General features: G+C 54.4%; 1 protein-coding gene across 4 annotated transcripts; it reads left to right on the forward strand.

Annotated features, from left to right (window-relative positions):
• The first annotated feature begins 3,532 nt into the window (after positions 1-3,532).
• Positions 3,533-22,316, forward strand: LPO (lactoperoxidase). Of its 4 annotated transcripts, none has more exons than XM_089317215.1 (13): positions 3,534-3,595; positions 5,347-5,421; positions 6,261-6,348; positions 8,730-8,890; positions 9,379-9,496; positions 9,660-9,789; positions 10,387-10,593; positions 11,664-11,988; positions 12,633-12,793; positions 18,257-18,509; positions 19,244-19,417; positions 20,703-20,940; positions 21,072-22,316. In XM_089317215.1, exons 2-13 carry the CDS (start codon positions 5,349-5,351, stop codon positions 21,277-21,279), a joined length of 2,136 nt encoding a protein of 711 aa, XP_089173341.1. In that variant the 5' UTR covers positions 3,534-3,595; positions 5,347-5,348; the 3' UTR covers positions 21,280-22,316. The 4 variants fall into 4 exon arrangements, with proteins under 4 accessions (XP_089173344.1, XP_089173343.1, XP_089173341.1 ...); XM_089317216.1 differs by having other exon boundaries at positions 3,561-3,595; positions 6,264-6,348; XM_089317218.1 differs by lacking the exons at positions 18,257-18,509; positions 19,244-19,417; positions 21,072-22,316 and having other exon boundaries at positions 3,533-3,595; positions 20,703-20,906.
• Positions 22,317-22,648: the final 332 nt, after the last annotated feature.

Below are 22,648 nucleotides of genomic sequence, written 5' to 3' on the forward strand. Positions count from 1 at the left end.
CAAAATTCATAGTGGGTACGCTAATTGGGAAGTAAAAGAATTGAAAGAAAAAATGGGAAGCACATAATATTAGGTATTTGAGAGGGAGGGAGAGAGAGGAGGAAGGAGAGGTTGACCCCAGATGGGAAATGGGGGGACAGCCTTGACCGAACAAGGGATTGTCCATTACTGAAGAGCAGAAAGGGACAGCAACTCTGCCCCGCCCCCAGGCTGCATCCTGGGAATTCCCTCTGCCTGCCTGCCTGGTTGGTTCCCTGGGAGCACCTGCACGAGCCCCAGCCCTCCAGTCGCAACATGCTGTAGCTGACCGGACGACCTCACTAGGTACCAGGTTATGCCCATCTTGGAGGTCGCCAAATGTCTGATTAGTTGGGGACAGGTGTTTGGCACAGCAGTTAAGATGCTGCTTGGGGTGCCCACATCCCATAATAGAGAACCTGGGATCGAGCCCCAGCTCAGTTCCTGTTTCTGGCTTCCTGCTGATGTGCACCCTGAGAGGCAGAAGGTGATGGCTCAGGTAATCGGGTCCCTGCCACCCACGTGGGAGACCCAGAGGAGTTCTGGGCTCCTGGCTTCAGCCTGGCCCTGCCTTGGCATTCAGGGAGATAGAAGATTTCTCTCTCTCTCTCTCTCTCTATCTCTATCTCTATCTCCATTTCAAATAAAATAAAAATAAACAGTTTTCAGGGCCAGTGCTAAGGAGTAGCATGTAAAGCTGCTGCTTGCAGTGCCGGCATCCCATATGGGCACTGGTTCGAGTCTCGGCTGCTCCACTTCCCATCCAGCTCTCTGCTATGGCCTGGGAAAGCAGTGAAAGATTGCCCAAGTCTTTGGGTCCCTGCACCCTCATGGGAGACCTGGAAGAAGCTCCAGGCTCCTGGCTTCAGATGAGCCTAGCTCCTGCTGTTGTGGCCATTTGGGGAGTGAACCAGAGGATGGAAGACTGACTCTCTCTCTCTCTCTCTCTTTCTTTCTCTCTCTGCCTCTCTGTCACTCTGCCTTTCAAATAAATAAATAAATCTGTAAAAAAAAAAAAAAGTTTTCAAAATCTGATCAACTCTCCTAATAAAAAATACTCAAAGAAGACAGCAGATCCTCGCTCTCTCTATCGGAGAGGACACACATCCAAGCCAGATTCTCTCCTCTCCGGAAGCGGGCCGTCTGAAAAGGCCTGTGCCTCCCAGGGCTGCCACCCAGAGCAACTCTGCCATCCCCACACCCTCCAGAGCCCAGGATGGCTTCAGCCGGGTGCTTGGGCTCCTCCCTCCTCTGAGGACGGAACGAGTGGATGAGACCCAGAGGGAGGGAGTAAACCCGGGCCCAGAGAGCCCTCCGGGCCGGGCCTCAAGATGCTGCCTTGTTTGATGTTCCAGGAAGCTGCAACAGCGAATGCCTTTCAGCCAGAAAGGAAAAGCCCCCTCCCCGCCAGGCAGCGGGAGGGGTGAAAAGGAGCAGCTAAAGAGAAGCCCAACTGGGCTTCTGAGGAACGGTGCCTGGGGATGGCTGGAAGGCCATGGCCCAGAGTGAGGGTTCCAGTCCCCTCAGATACACAGAATGGTCACTCTGTCACCCGCCAGAGGCTGCAGTCTAAGTCTGGAGGTGACAAAGGTCACAATCCTGCCGGAGGCCAGCTTCAAGCATAGGCGTGAATTCCTGTGAAGTAGGGTCTGTGCGGGGGAGGTGGGTGAGTGGGGGTGTGCCGCCCTGTGCCAGTGGTGGACCTTATTATCCTCACTGGGCGTCCTCTCCTCCTCCTGCCGTCGCTGCCACGGCCATTGCTGAAACAGCTTGAAGCCTCCGTGCTGACAGGAGGCCCCTTTGGCCTTTCCAGCCTTCTCCCAGCTTTTCATCCTCCAGTCTCCATTTCTCAGGCCATTTTGCCATTCCCTGATGGGGAGGCAGCGCCCTATACAAAACAGATTTGGCTAAACTGAGATGAGCCCGCAAAAACGCGTCATCGCACGTTAGCAAAGCTCTGGAAGTACAAGTTGGCTCCAGGATGGTGCCATGTCCACCGTGACAGCCCCCCACACGCTTCGTACCAGGATCCAAGGGAGGACCACACTGAGCTGGCGCTGACCACGCCTTCCCTGCAGAGACGGATCCGTCATGTCATAGCATGACAAAGACCAGGGATGGTCACACTTGTGTTTTACTGTCACCCTGACCCCAGTGGCTCACTGACCATGAGAAGCAGTGTGATCCCATAAGGTCTTCTAAAAGGGACCTCCATCGTGAAATCATTCAGAACCAACTGTCCGAACACACAGCTGCCTCAAGCTACAAGGCATAAAACTCGCAGGCAAGAAACTTGAGACGCAGGCGTCACATTCAGGAAATGGTCAGGTAGAGAAAAGCAGTGCTTGGTTAAGGAGCTGGACTACATTTCAAAGAAAAATCTTACTCACCTTTCCTGGACAGCTGCCTTCTACTGAGGTGCCTGGCTCATTTGCCTGGGATCATCACGAGAGAAATGCTTTTCACACAGATTCCATTGGCTGGAGAAAAGGATAGCCCCTTTTTGAAGGTAAACCAAGGGATCTGGGCTTGGCTGATGAATTTCTAACAATCTTCCCAGAGTGTTTTCCACTCAAAGTCTAATTTCATAAAGAAGTACAGATCCGTGCGTACATGCACACACACACACGCACACACACATGCACATCTTCCATCTGCTGGTTCATTTCCCGAAGGCCCATAGCAGCCAGGGCTGGGCCAGAGAGAAGCCAGAAGCTAGGAACTCATTCAGGTCTGTCTCCCACATGGGTGGCAGGGACACAAAGGCTGGAGCCATCACCTGCTGCCTTCTAAGACTGGAACTCAGGCATTCCAGTGTGAGACGTAAGATCTCACACAGCAGCTTATCTGTTATGCCAAACACTCCTAACTGTTTTTGATTTTAAGAGCTATTCAGGGGCCAGTACTGTGGCACAGTAGGCTAAACTTCTGCCAGCAGCGCCGGCATTCCATATGGGTGCTGGTTTAAGTCCTTGATGCTTCTCTTCTGATCCAGCTCTCTGCTATGGCCTGGGAAAGCAGTAGAAAACGGCCCAAGTGCTTGGGCCCCTGCACTCACTTGGGAAACCCAGAAGAAGATCCTGGCTCCTGGCTTCAGATAGGCCCAGCTCTGGCCATTGCAGCCACTTGGAGAGTGAACCAGTGAATGGAAGACCTTTCTCTCTGTCTGTGTGTGTGTATCTCAAATAAACAAATAAAATCTTAAAAAAAAAAAAAAAAAAGCTATTCAGACACAATCCAGGGCTTTAGAGAGCCCAGAGCTTGGAGTTTTGTCTTCCATGACTAGCTCAGGGCCACACATTTAAGCTGAAAAATGCGAAGAAGAGGAATTGCTCTACCCAGCGTCAGCGCCATCGCATTACGAATCCTGGCCATTCTACAGTTTCCTCGTGCATCTACCTGGAGTCACAGGGTGTTTCCTGCTGAACCTGAGTGTTTCCACCAAGCCATGCCAGTCCCTTGAAACCTCTCCTCTGGCCTTTCCCTGAAATAAATTCTTGCTGGAAGGTATAAAAGACCAATTCCTCCCAGCAGAGCAGCACTGCTGGCTGCCACAGGAGGTCAAAGCCCTTGGCAGGTAAGACTTGTTAACCTCAATCTTTCCTGGTATCTGCGAGGCTGGTGATGACATTTCCTAAAGGCTTCTCAGAAAGCTTGGCTTGCATTTGGACCTGCCTTCCTGGGACATTTGCTGGTGCCAGATTTAGCACTGCAGGTCATCCCAGTTTGGTGTACGGGGAAAATGTGACTCAATCTACTGCGGGACAAAAGGACTTTGTGCTCACAGCATCGTAATCCTGAAAGCCAGGAGGTATCCTAGACCTCACGTATCCATCTTGCTTGGAAAGTGAGGCCTAGGAAATAAGTGTCCAGGGTCACACGGGGAGGGGGGCAGCTACAGAATGGTGCTCTGTGTATATTCTTTTTTTTTTTTTAAGATTTATTTTATTTATTTGAAAGGCAGAGTTACAGAGAGGGAGAGACAGAGAAATCTTCCATCTGTTAGTTCACTTCCCAAATGGCCGCAACAGCCAGGGCTGGGCCAGGCTGAAGTCAGGAGCCAGGAGCTTCTTCCAGGTCTCCTACATGGCTGCGGGGGCGCCAAGCACTTGGGCCATCCTCTGCTGCTTTTCCAGGCACATTAACAGGGAATTGGATCGGAAAAGCACCCATATGGGATGCTGGGGTCTCAGGTGGCAGCTTTACCCACTGCACCACAGTGCAGGCCCCTGTGCATTTTTGAGACTTGTCTGGTGCAGGCCCCTGTGCATTTTTGAGACTTGTCTGATAGAACATGACTTAGCCACTATCATGGGAGTCGTGCAGTGTTTTAAGGGGTTCCCCAAGCCAGGGCTCTCGGGTCTTCACTTTGTTCCCAGCATCTTATGCCTGTTAACTGCAGCTGATCTGAATTTGTACTTAGGCCTGAATGTCCAGTCCCAGGCCGGCCCCTCAAATTGGCTTCTTGAAGGCGAATGGAGCCTCTGGCAGAAGAAGGGAGCCTACGGTCTGCCTCTCAGGCACTCGGCTGGCGCTGGGCCTGAGGGCTGGCAGGCAGGCAGGAAGACACCCCGAGGGCATGGAGGAGGAGAGCGCTGGAGGCACGGTCCAGGCTTCGTGACAGCATTTTGCAGGCCTGTGACGAGACAGGCACAAGACCTCAGGACTGGGGGTGGGGTTGTGACACAGCAGATTAAGCTACCACCTGCAATGCCAGCATCCCATATCAGAGCGCCAGTTCAAGTCCCAGGTACTCTGCTTCCAACCCAGCTCCCTGCTAATGCACCTGGGAAGGCAGCAGAAGTACTCGGGCCCCTACACCCACATGGGAGACCCAGATGGAGTCCCTGGCTCCTCACTCAGCCTGGACCAGACCTAACCACTGCAGATTTTTGGAGAGTGAACCAGCAATGGAAGATCTCTCTCTTTCTGTCACTATGCATTTCAAATAAATACATCTTTTAAAAATAAAAAGAAAGCTCAGGATTAGAGGCTGTCAGGGCAATATTGGAAACCCTGAGGCACTTGGTCCCACCCCGTCACTCAGCAGGCCAGGAGCCCAAGACATTAAGTAAGCTGCCCAAGGTCATGGTCGCTAGAGCAGATGCCAAGCCATGGGGCAGGCCTCAGCCCCAGAAGCCCGAGTTCTCTCTCTTCCATCGTCACCTCTTTCCATCCTCCCCAGCACCCAACAGATGCTTAGTGAGTGGAAGTGGCCATGCCTTCCCTGTCCCCGCGTTAGGGCAGCCGGTGCCCCTGCAGGGCTTGGCCTTCTGTGACTCAGTTTCTCCTCCTGGGCTCCCCACACGGCCCCACATCTCGTTTCAGTGATGAGGCTCCTTCTCCGCGGCCCGGCCCTCCTGGCTTCCCTGATCCTGCTCCAGGCTGCAGCGTCCACCACAAGTAAGTGCCTGTCCAGGGCCGTGGTACCAAAGGTCAAATGCCAGGTGACCGAGGACAGCGGACGGTCACCCTCTGGCAGTCCACGGGGTGAGAAATGCAGAATGAAGGTGTGGGCAGGTGCCATGCGCCTCTGGAGGAGGATCCTCCCTTGGTGGCTCCTGGCATCCTTGGTAGTCCCTGGCCAGTAGCCGCATCCTACCAGTCTCTGTCCACGGCCTTTCCTGGTGTCTTCCCCTTTTCCTACAACACCCACCAGTTACAGGATTTGGGGCCTACCCTAATCCAGTGTGACCGCATCTGAATTAGCTACATCTGCAAAGATTCTAATTCCAAATCCAGTGCCAGATGCATGTGAACTTCAGGTGGACACCGCTTAACCCACGACATTCTCCTCGTCCCGAGAAGGGATCCAGCTCCCCCACTGCAAACCCCAGTATGAGTGCAAACAAGAAATCCCCACCCCCCAACACCACGGCTTTCCCCAGTCAGGGCACTGGTGGTCAGTGGGCTTTGGGATGGGCTTGCCTGAGAGCCCGTGGGACCACCTCTCCAGGAACCAGAGAACTCCCCAGCGCCTCACAGCCCGAGGCCACCACAGTGGCTATGCTCAGGTCCCTGAAATCCCAAGGCACACTCCAGACATTTAAATGAAGATGCAGGCGTATCCATCCCATTCTGAGATTTCCGTCTTTCGGTCGCTGGTGGAAGCTTCCTGATCTTGGGTCTCCTGCCTGCTCAGACTTGAGAGGCGGACGTGATGGCTGACGAAGAGGGATGCAGAAACAGACAGCATCCCATAGGAGTGCTGTCTGATACTCTTCTTCCTCTGTGCCCCCCAGCAGGGACCTCCAGTGCTGTGGCCATCTCTGATGCTGTGAGTCAGGCCAAGGTCCAAGTCAACAAGGCCTTCCTGGATTCCCGAATCAGGTACGTCCGATGAGAACATCCAGGCCAGCCCTGACAAACCAGAGAGCCACAACGAGGCCCAAACCCGCCCTTGCGCAAACCTCGCAAGAATGTGGCAAGTGGGAGCAATAGCTCACAGCCCCTGACAGCCTCGACTCTGAAGGCTCCTGGAAGAGGACAGCTCATCTAATCCTGTACGAACTCTCTGCTTCTATGGGTCACACATTCCAGAGTCCCAGGAAGCTCCCTGGTAGAACTTGTGCATTCAATGTCACTAACAGTGACAGACTTGGGTCCTGCCCTGGAGTCAGGAGGAGGTACTGTATAAAGGGAGAACTGTCAGGGTCGCTGCAGTGGCCTGGGGCAAGCCAGAGAAGCACAAGGGACGAGTTAGGCCTCAGCCTGGCCCCACACGGAGAGCTGGAGTGCAAGGTGCCTTTCAGAGCCTCTCGCAGGAGAGCTCTGGAGCCAGGCAGGGGAGTGTTCGTTTGCTGCAGGTGCAGGGCTGGGGCAGGTACTGCAGCTCCTCCCTAACGCCCAGGCACCTGATACCTGCAGGTGCAGCACAAGGACCCAAAGCCCCAGGCTCCTGGCTTCCCTCCCCTCAGAGCCGCCCCAGGCCTGGAGGGAGAGGAGGAAGCATGGGCTGCTTTCCTTTTCTTGGTCCCTCCCTCCAGGCCTGGTTCTCTGACCCCGGGGGCGGGGGGGGGGGGGTAACGCTGGTGACACCAGTGCCGGAACACAGCAGGGGGTGAGCCCTGGGGACAGCAGGGGGGCACAGAGCCCAGGCAGGGGGAGGCAGGAAAGAAGGAGCATGGAGGATCTTACTGGGGACCTTCAGAGTAGGACCTGGGAATCCCAACAAGCCGGGGCTCACCGGACCATGGCGACGGTGACGCCAACACCTGTGAGTTCCACGCCGTGCCAGGTGCAGCTCCAAGTGCTTTCCCTTCATTCCTCACTAAATCCCACGGAGTCCTGAATCCGACTGTCCTAAGAGCTGTTTCTGAAGCCCACTGTGATCAAACCACATGGGTCAGCCTATGGTTGCTAGCAGTGTCCTCATCGCTTGCCCAAAGGCACACACAGCTAGCATGTGGCCGTCAGGAGTCAAATTCAGCCCATCTGTTGCTAAGGCCACATGTAAGTCTCCAATGGAATAAATTATGACTCCCGCTTCATAGGTGAGGAGAAAATCACTCAGCAGGCACTTCATTCAACCAGTTCTGGTGGAACTGGAGCTCAAACCAGGGTCTGGCTGGCTCGGGGCTCCTGCTCTAGGCCAGCCTGGTCCAACAGAACACTCAGTGATGATAAAGGGCCTTGTGACTGTCAGTCCGATAGAGCAGGCCCTGACCACGCGTGGCCACTGAGCACTTGAAGTTGGCCAGTGCAAGTGAGGAGCTGAGTTTTTCACTGCAGTCAACTTCAATGTATTTCTACTTAAATACCTGGGGCTGGCTGTCACCACACAGACAAGGCAGCACCCTGGGCACCGGGCCACCCCATCTCTTGGAACAGCAGCAAAGAGCATGTGGCTTATTTCTTGGATTTGAGTTTTTCCAGAGCGCAGGGAGGCTGGGGGGGAGGAGGCCTGCTAGGAGCCCAGTCACCACAGTCCCCCTGGTGCCTGCCTGGCTCACCCCATGGTCCTGCAGGCTGGGACACGGTGTCCTCCTGCACTTTCAACGGAGGTGCTGGCCCGCTATGTAGTCACAAGTCAGGCAGCTGTACCCACCAAGCAGAGTCATCTTTGTGAGAAGTCCTCTCATCTCGCACACAAGGAAACTGAGGCACGAGGTCGTCATGGGGGACTCCCCTGACACCTCGCCCTTGGTCACCTCTGTGTTGTCACAGAAGAAGGATTTTGGCTTCTCACGTTCCACATGGAACATCAAAGAATAACAAGGCTGAGCCGCTTGCCCCGGATGTGCAGCCCTGGGCCACAGCCAAACCCCACACCAGCTCCCAGGTCAGGTGCGGGGGGATGATTTCAAGGCAGAGCTGGAGCCCCAGGAACGCCTTATTTCTAGAATTCTCCTAAGGTCTGATGGCACGCCAGCCACAGGCCAGGGTTCCTCAATCTGAATAAGGATGCCCGGGGACCTGTGTGGTTTTGGGGTTCCCCAGTTGCTTCTGAAACATCCCAGCCACAGATCCCGGGAGCCTCGGCTGTCCACCTGCCGGCCTTCCGTCAGAACCATACCTAACAAAGATCAATACCACGGACGCCTGGTCCTCCCACAGGCGCTCTCCCAGGATGCAGAGGATGGGCCGCCGAGTGCACAAACATCGGCTTCCCGCAGGCTGCACCCACACCACCTCGGGTCCCTCTGCTGGGCCACCAACACCTTCCACAGTGACCAGGTCAGGATGTCCCACTGCTCTGTTCTGCACCGTAGGATGAAGGCCACCATGAGCTCCGAGACGCCCACCAGCCCACAGCTCTCGGGGTACTTCAAGCACGCCAGGGGCAGGACCCGCACGGCCATCCGCAGTGGGCAGGTGTGGGAGGAGTCCTATAAGAGACTGAGGCAGGAGGCGTCCTTGTCCAACGTCACAGGTACGGGAACCCAGGAGCCCTCTGATGGCCAGGCAGGACCGTTGTCCCGTGGGACAGAGCAGAGTCCCTGGCTGTTAGGAGCAGTTCTGAGCTCCCAGAAGCACTCGGTGGCTTCCTTCTTGGAACCGTGGTCCAGGTGGGCAGATCCAGGAGCAGCTTAGCAGACGGCTAAGCCACTGCCCTTTTAGGGGGAGAAGGAACTCCCACATAGCAAAGCCTCATCACCAACTCCTAATGGATATCAGTGCCCCGGGAGTAATCCCACCTGCAGGGCCTCTGCTAGAAATAAGGCTAAAAGCCGCGCACGCGTGCCCCTGTCTCAAGCCAGGGTCCTCACTTCTGCCAGAGGAAGGGACGTGGAAGCCAGCTGTGTCTGGGGACTTACTGAGGCTGTGCTGTGCTCTTGTTCTAAAACGCCCAGTGGACACTCCCAGCTGCGATTCCCCAGGCCCTCAGAATGGAGACAAAACAACCCCCTTCTGTTTCAGGCCCCAGCCTGGACTTGGCTTTGCTCTCCCGGGAGGTGGGCTGTGATGGCCCGGCGCCTGTAGTGAAATGCGACGTGGACAGCCCTTACCGCACCATCACCGGGCACTGCAACAACAGGTGACCGCACCAGGCAAGCGGCGAGGACTCCGCACCTGCTCCCGGGCCCACCCGATCCCCAGGGCTGAGGGGCATGTGAGAGGCCCTTCCACCCCTTCCCACTCTGGCTCCTGGGCTTCGAACCTGGGGCCAGCCGGACTGAGCGCAGTCTCGCTGGTTGCAGGAGGGAGCCCACGCTGGGCGCCGCCAACAGGGCACTGGCACGCTGGCTGCCGGCCGAGTACGAGGACGGGCTCTCCCTCCCCTTCGGCTGGACGCCCGGGAAGACGCGCAATGGCTTCCCTCTGCCGCTGGTGAGGGCAGGCACCTGACGGCCCAGTGAGGGCGGGCGGGGTGGGGCAGGGTGCACCGCCCAGACACCAGCGCCGGCCAGAGACCGGGACGCTCCCTGGCGGTGCTCCCCCACAGTGCCACTGGAGGGCAGCAGAGCCTGAAGCCCAGCCCCGCGCCAGGCACGTCCCAGGTGCTGCAGGCCAGACACCCTGGGGTCTCTGGGCAGATGGCCTCCCTGTCCCGTTTCCTCTGCCCCAGCCCCTAGCGTGCATCAGCTGTTGTTTGCCTGGAGGTCATGTCTATTGGCCTCATCTGAACTGACAGCCGCTCCCCCGAGCCCAGCTCCCATTCCCAGGCACCTGGCACCTCGGTGCCTTTATGTCAGAGGCAGCCTGTCTGTTTTCCTCCCGGGAGTGGAACTGGCACTGGCTCGTGCAGAGCCGGGTTCAAGCCCGTCCCTGCCCCTTTGCCACAGCAGGCTCTTGGAGAACTGATTGCACCTCTCTTGGATTTGCAAGCTCCTCCTGGAGGCTAAATGCACCTGATCCTAGGCACTCAATAGCCTGCAGCTAAACTTGAATTCTCCAGCCTGCCCTCCGCTGTGTCTCCATCTGTAGGCCCGCAAGGTATCCAACGAGATCGCAGGCTATCTGAGCGAGGAAGGTGTTCTGGACCAGCACAGGTCTCTGCTGTTCGTGCAGTGGGGTCAGGTCGTGGACCACGACCTGGACTTTGCCCCCGACACCGAGCTGGGCAGCAGCGAGCTCTCCAAAGCTCAGTGCGAGGAGTCGTGCGTCCAGAGAGGCAACTGCTTCCCCATCACGGTAGGGCCCCGCCCTGGGGGGGTCACCCTCAAGCCCCAGACATCCCCAGCCCATCCATCAAGTAGCACCTGCGGTAGGCCTTGAGCGCTCTCTGGGTAGCCCCCAGGCCTCATCCATCCACTTCTTCACTCACACTAAGCACCAAGTCTTGCGAAGTGAGGACAAAGGGCCAACACTGGGAGGCCCTGGAGAGGAGCCATACCACCTGGGGGCTTTTAAGGAATGCAGAATTTCAAGCCTCACCCCAGATGCTGGCAGAGAGAGCCCACATTTTACTGGGCCCCCGGGAGAGCTGCAGTACACACGGTGAAGCTCTTGGCACACTGCTGTACGCCACGACGTCATCGGCTGTAAGGATGACCTCACTTCCTAGAAGAAGCTGAGACATCATAGCCACATCAGAGTGAGCAGCAGGGATTTGGGGGACTTTCCAGCAGGGACAGGAAGTGTGCCCTACTTCTTGTTCCTGGGTTTTACGGTTAGAGAGTCGGGTATTCACTCAAACAGCTGTTAGGGCTGTGCACCGTGGTATAAAAAGCAGGAGCCGTGGAATGCAGCCGGCTTCTAGATCTCACATCTTTCCCTTTCTTGTGTGTGGGTTCTTAGGCAAGGTACTTAATCTATCTGAGCCTCAGTTTTCTCACCTGTAAAATGGATCTGAATTGTCTACCTTACAGGGTTTTAGGGGGACCACAGTGGGATAAAGGATGCTTAATACCTGGCACATAGCAGGCCCCAAATAGTGTAGCTGTTACATAGTAGTTATTAACAGACCCTTTCCTATCTCATATCCTGGTTTCCTGTCCAGGGATCTCAGGACCTCCTTCCCACCCAAAATTCAGAGCCCCTGCCAGGAGAAATGAAAGCTTAGACAGCAGGTGTCATGAATTTCAGGGTACTACGGGCTTAGGAAATGGCACAGTGGCAGGAGGCATCTGGGGACAGTGTCTGATACCAAGGTCTTAGAAGGACGCCACTGCCGTCTTTGCAACCAAACTGGCCTTAGGGAGAAGCTGCCAGGGCCCCACGGTGCCTCCCCTGCCCAGTCACCCACCCCAATCTCTCTGCAGTTCCCACCCAACGACCCCAAGGTGCAGACTCAAGGGCAGTGCATGCCTTTCTTCCGGGCCGGGTTCGTCTGCCCCACTCCGCCCTTCCAGTCCCTGGCCAGAGAGCAGATCAACGCTCTGACCTCCTTCCTGGACGCCAGCCTCGTGTACGGCCCCGAGCCCGGCCTGGCCAGCCGCCTCCGCAACCTCAGCAGCCCCCTGGGGCTCATGGCCGTCAACCAGGAGGTCTCAGACCACGGGCTGCCCTACTTGCCCTTTGACAGCAAGAAGCCGAGCCCCTGCGAGGTCATCAACGCCACTGCCCGCGTGCCCTGCTTCCTGGCGGGTGAGTCTGGGCCGGGACCAGAAGGGTCCAGGAAAAGGAGCTCACCCAGGGGGCTTTGGCAGTCATCTTCCAGGAGAAAGGCATACCGAGCCACAGCTGGCCCTGGTTCAGGACTGGACAAAGGGCCCAGCTGGAAGAATCTAAGCACCAGTGTTAGATTCCAAAAGGTGGTGGTAAATGCAATTGCAAGATGAGTGTAGCAGTGGGTGTTGGACCCAGCAGTTAAAGACACTGCATGGGATGCCCTCATTCTAGATCCAAGTAGCTGAGTTTGAGTCCTGGCTCCACTTCCAATTCCAGGTTCCTGCTAATTTTAGTTTTTTAGTACATCACCTGAGGCCTCCCCCACGATTCTGTGTAGCAAGCCATATTCTCCCCATTTTCCCAGATAGGGAGACTGAGGCCCAGACATGTCAAGTAACTTGCTCAAAGCCACAGAGCTGGAAGTGTGAGTACAGAACTGAGACTCAGGCCAGTGATCCCCACCTGCCCCTCCCCCACGCCTCTCCAACTGACTTCCCTTAAGTTAATTGGAAGGAGGAGCTTAGGAGAGGGTCCTGGGGGCGCCACCATTTCTTGGTGCAGGTGGCTGGGTCCTGGGGCTGCTCTGGAAGAATATAGCTTCCTGCCTTCGGGGCTTGCAGGAGACTCCCGAGCCTCGGAGCAGACCCTGCTGGCTGCTTCTCACACCCTCCTTCTGCGGGAGCACAACCGGCTGGCGAGGGAACTGAAGACACTCAACCCGCAGTGGGGTGGGGAGAAGCTCTACCAGGAGGCCCGCAAAATCCTGGGAGCCTTCATTCAGGTACAGAGGCGCGGGAGCCCACGCCCACCGGGCACCCGCTCGCAGCTCTGCCCTCCGCTCCGTGCCACACCTGCAGCCAACCTCCTGCTCCCCACACTCCTCTTTTTCCCTTCTCCTCCCTGGCCTCATTCTTCTGAGCCCTGCCTCTCTTCGCTTCTTCGGCATCTCGGTCCAAAATCGAATGCCCAGATACGGTGTGTGGGAAAGTCAGTTCAGGTGTTGGTTGCATCAGTGGCCCCTGCCCTGCTGCCATCACGGGCGTCGTGGGCTCCGTCACCCCTGGGGTTGCTACCCAGCCGTGACTGGGTTTGTTCTGAGTGGCTTTGCTTCCCTTTGAAGTCCCTGCACCTAAGCTGCAGGTCGTGCGCATACTCAACGGGTCCTGTGGCTTGGCTGACTCACCAACTCGCGGAGACTTAGAGGGGCTGACGTGTTGATATTACCCGGACACATATTTTTAAAAACATTTTATCTCAAAAGAATTACGTATTCTTAGAAAGTTGCACAAAATGTATAAGGAGGAGGTCCCACGCCCCATTCATGCAGCTTCCCCTGTGCTGACATTGTGCATAACCGTGGTACAGGAGCAAAGCCAGGCAGCTGGCATTCCTACAAACCGTAGAGCGTATTCAGGTTTCACCCACTGGGAATGCAGTTGTGTGTGTGTGTGTGTGTGTGTGTGTGTGTGTGGCAGGGGCAGGGTGTTGTCTGTGTAGCTCTGTGCCGTTTCATCACGTGTGTGGTTTTGTGTGACCACCACCATGACAAGGATACTTAACTGTCCCATCAGCCACAGACTCCCTCATGCCACCCCTTTAGAATAAAGCCACAGCAGCCCTGCTCCTCCCAGATCCACTGATCTGTTCTTCGTCTCCATAGTTATGCTGTTTCATAAACCTTACGTAAATGGAATCATGCACTATGCAATCTTTTGAGATTCATCCAACTTGTTGCACGTAGCGATAGTTCATTCCTTTCTTTGCGGAGTAGGCTTCTACAGTGTGGATGGACCATTGTTTGCTTAACTATTCTTCACCTATAAGGGCGTTTGACAAGTTTCCAGCTAGGAGCTACTATGAATAATGCTGTTGTGGCCATTCGTGTATAAGTTTCTGCATGAAACTCTGCTTCAATCTATATGTCTTCCACCAATTTGGAGACAGTTTCAGGAATTGTTTCTTCAAATATTTTTTGTTTCACCCCCTTGGTCTTCTACTTCTGGGACTCCATTGATAAGAGATCTTTTGTTGTTGTTCCATAGAATGCTGATGTTCTGGTTTGCCTGGAGTCTATTTTCTCTCTCTTATCCAACTTCAATAAATTCTTTCCATTTGCATTCAACTCTATTCTCTGTCGTGTTCACTGTACTACTGATTCTACCCGAGTTTTTTTCTTTTTTTCTTTTTTTAAAGATCTGTTTATTCATTTATTCAAAAGGCAAAGAGAGAGACAGGGAGGGAGGGAGGGAGGGAGGGAGAGAGAGAGAGATCCTCCATCTTGATTCACTCACCAAATGGCCAAACAGCCAGCCAAGTCTGGGCCAGGCCAATGCTAGGAGCCAGGAACTCTAACCTCTTCTCCCACATGGGTGACAGGGGTCCAAGTACTTGGGCCATTATCCTCTGCCTTCCAGGTACTTGAGCAGGGAGCTGGATCAGAAGCGGAGCAGCTGGGACTCAAATCAGGCACTCTGATATGGTAGACTGGCATCAAAATTGGCAACTTAACCCACTGCACCACAACACCCCCCGCCAGGTGTTCTCTTATCTCAGTGTATTTTCACTTCTGTAACTTCATTTGACTTGTTTATAATTTCTACTTCTTTGCTAAGATATCCTTGCTTTGTATTTGTTTCAAGAGAATCGGTTGTTGATTTTTGAAGCACTTTTAGGAAGTCCACTTCAATATCTTTCTTTGCAGATAATTTCAGTATGTGACTGATGTTGGCATTGATGTTGGGTGATGATCTTCCTCACTCCAATGCAGCTTTCCTGGTGCTCGGTGTTAGGAGGGACTTCCAGTTGGATCCTGGACATTTGGGTGACTGTGCGAGGATTTGATTCTATTTTCTGTTTCAGCATGTGGCGACCTGGCTTAGGGTTAGCATGGAGGCTCTGGATGACTTCTGTGGGTTTTCTGTTCCGATGGTAGCTTGGCTTCCTGAGCCTTGCCCTGCTAGTCTGGTCTCCCACATGCTTCGGGTGCTTCTGCGCTTCCTACTCCACCCCGGCTGGTGCTCTCTGCGAGGCAGGAAGGTACCTTTCTGGCTGCCTGCCGTTGCTAAGCAACCTTTAGGGGAGCAGATGCCACTGTACCTGGATCTCCTTGGTGAAGAGACACAGGGCCTCACTGATGCCGCCACTGCAGGCCCATCAGAGCGTCCACCAGCCTGGAACGTGGATCGGGACAGGGTGGCCAGAGCTGGTGGACACTGTGACATGGGGGTGGGGGTCCCACCTGGCTCTCCTTGTCCCAGTCCCTTTCTCTTGACTTTTTTTTTCTATTCCTGTAGGAGTTCTGAGATTGCCATCTCCCCTGAACCCAGTCTGAGAGTCTGGAGGAACTCACACTGCGATCCCTGCAGTCCCCCCTCTTCCTCCAGCCTCCCGGGTCTCTTTCTCATTGCCTGTTGAATCATTCCCGGGTGTTTTGTTATAGACTGGGTGGACAGGAACACGGCAGAGTGACTCTGCCGCACCTTGTTCTAGAGCCAAGCGCCCTTTCCACATCCCGCTAGCCATCACAGAGCTCTCTCCCCAGGTGTTCTTCCTCAAAATCTCCACAATTCAAAATTTATTATTTAACGGTTGGACCCAGAAACACTGCTGCTGGAGATGTTTGCAGAGAGTCACCCAACATAGCAGAAAATGCCTGCCTGAAATTTGAAGAGGCAAGGCTCGGATTATTTTAACTAAGGCTGCAGCAATGAAATGCCAGCGAGCAGAAGCTCAGACAACAGCGTTGCCTCACGGTCCTGGAGCTGGAAGTCCAGGTGCCCCTGCAGGCCGTGCACTTGGCTTGCAGGAGGCCGTCTTCCCCCCGCGTCACACGGCCTTCTCCTGAGCGAGTCCTCCTGGTGTCCCTCTCTCTGCTCACACAGTCGTCAGCCACACTGGGCGAGGGCCCCATCCTTACGACCTCCTTTAGCCTGTATTCCCTCCTTAAAGGCCCTGTCCACCAATGTGGCCGCATTGGTTAGGGCTTCAACCCAGGAATGGGGGGAGAGGGGAAGGCACAGTTAGTTCATTACAAGGCTCTGTGGACTACAAGAAAAAAGAAACTTCATTGGCCTGATTCAGATGTTCAGCATTGGGGCAACCCTATATATGTGTCACATGGGAGATGACAAACGTTTCTCCTGGAACCCAAACCCTCACCAAGAGTTGCAGCCAGGGACTAGAAACCATCCGGATTAGGCCAGGCGCTTTGGCTCTGGCTCTTCCTCCTGCTGGCTCCTCTCTCTGCTTCCCCATTGTTCTCTGCTTTCTCTGTAAATGGGTTTTCTCTGCTTTTCAGAACATGGCAGAAAATGACCACCTGTATGAGCCCCCCGCGCGCTCAGATCAAGCACCTTCTGGAACAGTCTAGAACAGCTGCTTCCAAAATCTAAATTCCTGGGAGAGAGAACCTGTCTCCCCAGCTTGATCTGGTGCCACAGCTGGGCCAGCCACTGCCGCCACAGCCAGGGGACCATCTCGTGCTGGCTGCTCCATGTGAACCCCTCAGGCTATGCCACTCAACAAACCAGAAGCAACATAAATCAGTAAGAGAATGACCAGTGAATGCAATAGAAGGTTGCACACATTTAAAGTAAGTGTGAGTGCAGGCATAGGAAGCCATGACACAGTGGCAAAAAACAATCTAAATGAAAGATCCTGGTGAACAAGACCCCAGCAGAAGGAACAGGCCATCAGGAGGGAGGTGCCTTTCTCTGAAGGGAGGAAGGAACCTCCACTGTGATATGGCCTTGACTAAACAAGTTCAGAGTTGGTGAACTCAAGGGGCTTCCATAGCCTAGACAGCTCATAGCAAGAGTCTCGGGTGATTGCTGATGTCATAAATAAGAGTGCCAATTGTTAAATCAGCAACAGGAGTCACTGAGTACAGGCTCTCCACATAGGATCTCTGTCCTTAATGTGTTTTACTATGAAACTTAAAAACAACACTACTAGTTGAACAATGCCCTATACCTTGTGCGGTTGTGTGAGGGCAGCCTGTTGAAATCCTTGCTTAGTGTATACTAAGTTGATCTTCTGTATATGAAGGTAATTGAAAATGACACTCGATGAAGGGCAGGATGGAAGAGGGAGTGAGGGAGGGGAGGGCCGCGGGAGGGAGGGAAGTTGAGGGGGCACAACAATACAAAAGTTGTACTTTGTGAATTCACATTTATTAAATAAAAAAAAAAACTGGAAAAAAAAATAAAGTAAGTGTGAGTGGGTGTTTAGCACAGTTAGGATGATACGTGGCACACCTACATCCCATATTGGAATACCTGGGTTCAAGTCCCTTCACTTTTGATTCAGCTTCCTGGTAATGTGCACCCTGGGAAGCATCCGGTTATGACTCAAGTGCTTGGGTCCCTGCCACCCATGTGGAAGACCTAGACTGAGTTCCTGGCTCCTTGCTTTGGCCTGGCCCAGCCCCAGCTGATGTGGGCTTTGGGGGCATAAACCAGCAGATGGAAATTTTTTCTTTTTCTTTCTTTCTCTCTTTCTTTCTTTCATGTATCTATCTTTCAAATACACTAATTAAACAAATTTAAACTAATAGTAGAAATCAGGTAGAAATGTGGGAAAATTTAGTGAAAAAGCAGAAATTCAAAGGGATGCATTCTCCAGGATTATTGCTGCATTAAAATATGTATCATATATACAAAAACTAGAAAGAAAGGGCAAAAAATTAACATTGCTGTAACTATTATGTTACATGGAGACCTGATATTTCTATTCTGAATTTTTTTTTTGTATTTGTGCTAGTTCCTTGTTTCTGAGTAAAAGCAGAACCAAAAACCAGTTTCTCCATGGTGCCACGTTTCTTTCAGAACTGAGGATTGGATGAGCTTCCCTTGGTTGCCTCTGAATCATCCCTGTTGTTCTTTGTTTCTCTTGCCTGGCCTATGGAGAAACGTTTAGTAATATGACCATGTTACCTTAAAGTGACACACAGGACTGCCACTTTAGCCACAAGGTCACAAATGTAGAGCAAAGATGGCAAAGAGAGTACATCTCAAGTACCAAATTCAAATGGCCAGGGCCCTGTTGAGACAAATCAGGTAAGAGTAATAGGATTGATTAGCTCTGCCTGCCATGGTCACAGGAATGGGAATCCAGTAAGTATGCTATCTACTCGTCACCCTGGATTTCTGACTCTGCATCCCTCTTGGCCACAGTTCTTCTCCAGCCTCGCTCTGCAGAGGTGTGAGCCTCTCGCAGTTTCCTCACGCCTGGTTTCTCCCCCCAGATCATCACCTTCAGGGACTACCTGCCCATCGTGCTAGGTGACAAGATGCAAACGTGGATCCCCCCTTATCAAGGCTACAACCAATCTGTGGATCCCCGAATTTCCAATGTCTTCACCTTTGCCTTCCGCTTCGGCCACTTGGAGGTGCCCCCTACCGTGTCTCGCCTGGATGAGAATTACCAGCCGTGGGGCCTGGAACCGGAACTCCCCCTGCACACCCTCTTCTTCAACACCTGGAGGATGATCCAAGATGGTACGCCCTTGCAGGGAAGCGCCCGTGGCTTGGAGTCAGACTCGGAGCACTCCCTGTGTGACCCTGTGCCAGTGCCTTCGTCTCGCTGAGCCACAGATTCCTCCTCCAATAATGACACCCGTCTCACGAACAGATCCAAAGCATTAAATGCAATGCACATGGAGAGCTCCCCACAGGAGTTCCTGATGCAGAGGGGTGACCAGTGAATATTAGTTATCCATATTTCTTCTCTCCTTTGGGCTCTTAAGGTCCCTAGGATTTCCCTCCTCCTTTCCAGGTAGACTTCTCTGACCTCTGAAGAAAGAATTCCTTGGTTGTTTAATAAATTGCCCTCTTCTAATCTCCCCTAAAGCCTTCTGCCTCCACGCAGGGCCAGAGGTTGGACCTGGCCCTCCTGTATCCCTGGGCTGAGCCATGTTGAGGCCTCCCAAGTCAGGGCCATTCTCTAAGGATTCATTAAGCTGCTGCAGTGCTTTCCCAGGGTTGTATGGAAGGAGAAGGATCCAACACCATGGACTAGAGCTGGGTGTTCAGCCCCGCCGCGGGCAGTCTGGACTCCCCTCTTCCCCTGAGCGCACCCCACATGCTGCCCGGGCTCTTCTCTCCCTGCTTCCAGCCTGAGATGTTCAGTTGGCCCTGCTTGCCACTGAGAGTCTGCCGGAGCCAGGGGTCAGCTGCGGGACACGTCCCCACTCTACCCCACCTAGGGAAGGCCTCTGGGTCTCCCTTTGCAGGTGGACTTGACCCTCTGGTGCGGGGCCTGCTGGCCAAGAAGGCCAAGTTGCCGAATCAGGATAAAATGATGACAGGAGAACTGCGCAACAGGCTTTTCCAGCCGACTCACAAGATCCACGGGTTTGATCTGGCTGCCATCAACATACAGCGTTGTCGGGACCACGGGCAGCCTGGTGAGTGGGCCTGGGGTCTCCCCAGCCTAGAGGAAGTTTTAGCTACTTGCTGGGGCTCCTGGAGACTCCCCCTCTGTAACCCTGAGGATCCAACCAACTTTGAAACTGAAGGCAAACCAGGTTGTTTATTTTGCTGTTTTTGTTTTTCTCTTTGAGAGACAGAGAACAAGAGTCAGACAAACAGACAGACCATCCACTGATCCACCCTTAAGTTCCTGCAACAGCAAGGGCTGGGCCAAGATGAAGCCTGGAGCCAAGAACCCAAGACAGCAACTGCTGTCTCCCGGGGCGCACATGAACAGGAAGATAGAATCGGAAGCAGAGCTAGGACTTGAGCCCGGGCACCCCAGTATGGCTGTGAGCACCCCAACATGTGTCTTCACCACTAGGCAACTGCCCAACCCTGGTTTTTAAAATCACTTTATTCTGGGGCCTGCGCTGTGGCTCATTTGGTTAATCCTCCGCCTGCAGCACCGGCATCCCATATGGGCACTGGGTTCTAGTCCCGGTTGCTCCTCTTCCAGTCCAGCTCTCTGCTGTGGCCCGGGAAGGCAGTGGAGGATGGCCCAAGTGTTTGGGCCCCTGCAGCCACATGGGATACCAGGGAGAAGCACCTGGCTCCTGGCTTCGGATCAGTGCCGTAGCAGCCATGGGGGGGGGGGGCGGTGAACCAATGGAAGGAAGACCTTTCTCTCCGTCTCTCTCTCTCTCACTGTCTATAACTTTACCTGTCAAAAAAAAAAAAAAAAGAAGAAGAAGAAGAAAAGAAAAATCACTTTATTCATGCATGAAATGGAATCCTCTGTTTTCCCTAACACAGAAACAAGAGCATACATTTGCTTCTCTCTTGGAGTTGCTCAGTTAAAAAAAAAAAAAAAGACCAAAATTCAACCTGTAAAACCAGCTTAAAAGTCCAGAAAAGATGAAGAAAAGAACAGAGTCTGTTGACTGTTGGGCCTCTTTCTTTTATAGCCATGAAAGGCAATTCCGTCAGGTTGTCGGAAATCAACTCCAAGCTATGCTGGTTTCTAGACACAGGGCCTGGGGCACATCATTCACCATTGCTGTCCCCCAGCTGACCCCTCTGTCCAGGTCTTAGAGGAGAGCCCAGACCACAGTAAGGACCACATAACCTGCCAGAGACTGAAGGCCACAGACAGAAAAGCGCGGTCTCTGCCTCCCCTGTGCCAAAGGCTGTGAGCTCTGACGGTCTCGGCTGTGTCCCCAGGGCAAGCTGGGAGCAGGAACTCCCTAGGATGACACAGCCTCGGCGTCTCCGCCCTAGGGTACAACTCCTGGAGGGGCTTTTGTGGCCTCTCGCAACCCCGGACCCTGGAGGAGCTGACTGCAGTGCTGAAGAACCCAGAGCTGGCCAAGAAGTTGCTGCATCTCTACGGGACCCCAGACAACATCGACATCTGGGTGGGGGCCGTCGCAGAGCCCCTGGTAGAAAGGGGGCGGGTGGGACCGCTCCTGGCCTGCCTATTGGGCAAGCAGTTCCAGCAGATCCGCGACGGAGACAGGCAAGTGACACGGGCTGGGGAGGCCGGGGAGCCCTCCTCCCAGGTGGGTGTCCCAGTGCCCTGGGGGAGGCCCCCTTCCTTCCCCTGGGCAGAGTGGGGAGGGGCCAGCAGCTGCACCTGTGTCTCCGCAGGTTCTGGTGGGAAAACCCTGGGGTCTTCACGGAGAAGCAGCAGCAGTCTCTGCGGAGAGTGTCCTTCTCACGCCTGGTCTGCGACAACACCCACATCACCAAGGTCCCCCTGGACCCTTTCCAGGCCAACAGCTTCCCCCAAGGCTTTGTGGGCTGCTCAGCCATCGACAAGCTGGACCTCACACCCTGGGCCTCCCTGGAGGATTAGGGGCCTGGGCTCCCCCTGCTCCTCAGTGCCATCTCAAGCAGGTTCAATGGCCTGTCCCTGGGAGCACCCCCACCCTGGCCCTGGCCCTCGTTTTCAGCTGGGCTTCTCTCCGCTCACCAGCCAACAGCTGGCCCAAGCCCCAGGGCAGATACCTGCGGCTCTTCCGCTTGGTTCCCACCATGTCTACCCCCACCCTGCAGCCTGTGGAAATCCTGCGCCTCCGAGACGCCCTTCCTGTCCAGATCCTGCTCTCTGAGCCGGAGACTTCTGCCAGCACGGTGCTCAGCACACTCAGGGCTCAGTGGAAGCTGATGACGGACTCAAGGTGCTGGCAGGGACGCCGCTCCCCTTGGAAGGCGGCACGGACTTGCTGCTGACCCCGCGTTCTGCCTCGTGTGCGCAGGGGTGCGGGGTGACAGGGTGGGTGGGAGTTCTGAGAGCTCTTAAAGAAGCCAGAAGGCACAGGGCTCCTGGGGAGAAGCAGTGGCCATGAAACAGCCAGGGAAGGGCTTGGGGAGAATCTAAGCTGGTGGTGCAGCGGGAAAACCAAGACGGGGCCCCCCTGCAACTCAAAGGCACCCCCTTCCAGAGGCCCTGCTGGGAAGCCCCCTCTGCCTCCAGGACAGTGCTGGGAGCCAGGAAAGACTCTGAAAGGGCAGCCCCACAATATCCCCTGCGCCGATTCCCATTATACAGTTGCACAGGTGGGTTTGTTTGCTTTTAATTTCTTTATTTGAAAGGTAAAGTGATAGAGTAAGGGAAGGACAGAGAGAGATCTTCCATCTGCTGGTTCACTCTCTCAAATGGCCACAACAGCCAGGGCTGGGCCAGACAGAAGCCAGGAACCTGGAACCCCACCGGGATCTCCCACATGGGCAGCACAAGCACTCGGGCCCTCTTTCACTGCCTGTTTCCATCAGCAGGGAGCTGAACTAGAAGTGGAGCAGCCAGGACTTGAACCAGCACTCTGATACGGAATGTTGGTATTGCAGGTGGTGGCTTAACCCACTGTGCCACAACACCAGCCCTCACTTTTTTTTTTTTTTTTTGACAGGCAGAGTGGACAGTGAGAGAGAGAGACAGAGAGAAAGGTCTTCCTTTGTCGTTGGTTCACCCTCCAATGGCACCAATCAGCACCGCACTGATCCGATGGCAGGAGCCAGGTACTTATCCTGGTCTCCCATGGGGTGCAGGGCCCAAGCACTTGGGCCATCCTCCACTGCACTCCCTGGCCACAGCAGAGAGCTGGCCTGGAAGAGGGGCAACCGGGACAGAATCCGGCGCCCTGACCAGGACTAGAACCCAGTGTGCCGGCGCCGCAAGGCGGAGGATTAGCCTAGTGAGCTGCGGCACCGGCCCACATGTTCTT

Source organism: Oryctolagus cuniculus, chromosome 17, assembly GCF_051225735.1.
Source record: "Oryctolagus cuniculus isolate XC-2025 breed Fujian yellow rabbit chromosome 17, ASM5122573v1, whole genome shotgun sequence".
Classification (NCBI taxonomy): domain Eukaryota; kingdom Metazoa; phylum Chordata; class Mammalia; order Lagomorpha; family Leporidae; genus Oryctolagus; species Oryctolagus cuniculus.

What these genes read in the sequence shown, in the direction of transcription:
- LPO (XM_089317215.1), top strand. Translation starts at nt 5,349, where the DNA reads ATGAGGCTCCTTCTCCGCGGCCCGGCCCTCCTGGCTTCCCTGATCCTG. An exon ending in ATGGCTTCCCTCTGCCGCTG is followed by an intron (nt 9,790 to 10,386) that starts GTGAGGGCAGGC and finishes CTCCATCTGTAG; the next exon opens with GCCCGCAAGGTATCCAACGA. An exon ending in CGTGCCCTGCTTCCTGGCGG is followed by an intron (nt 11,989 to 12,632) that starts GTGAGTCTGGGC and finishes CGGGGCTTGCAG; the next exon opens with GAGACTCCCGAGCCTCGGAG.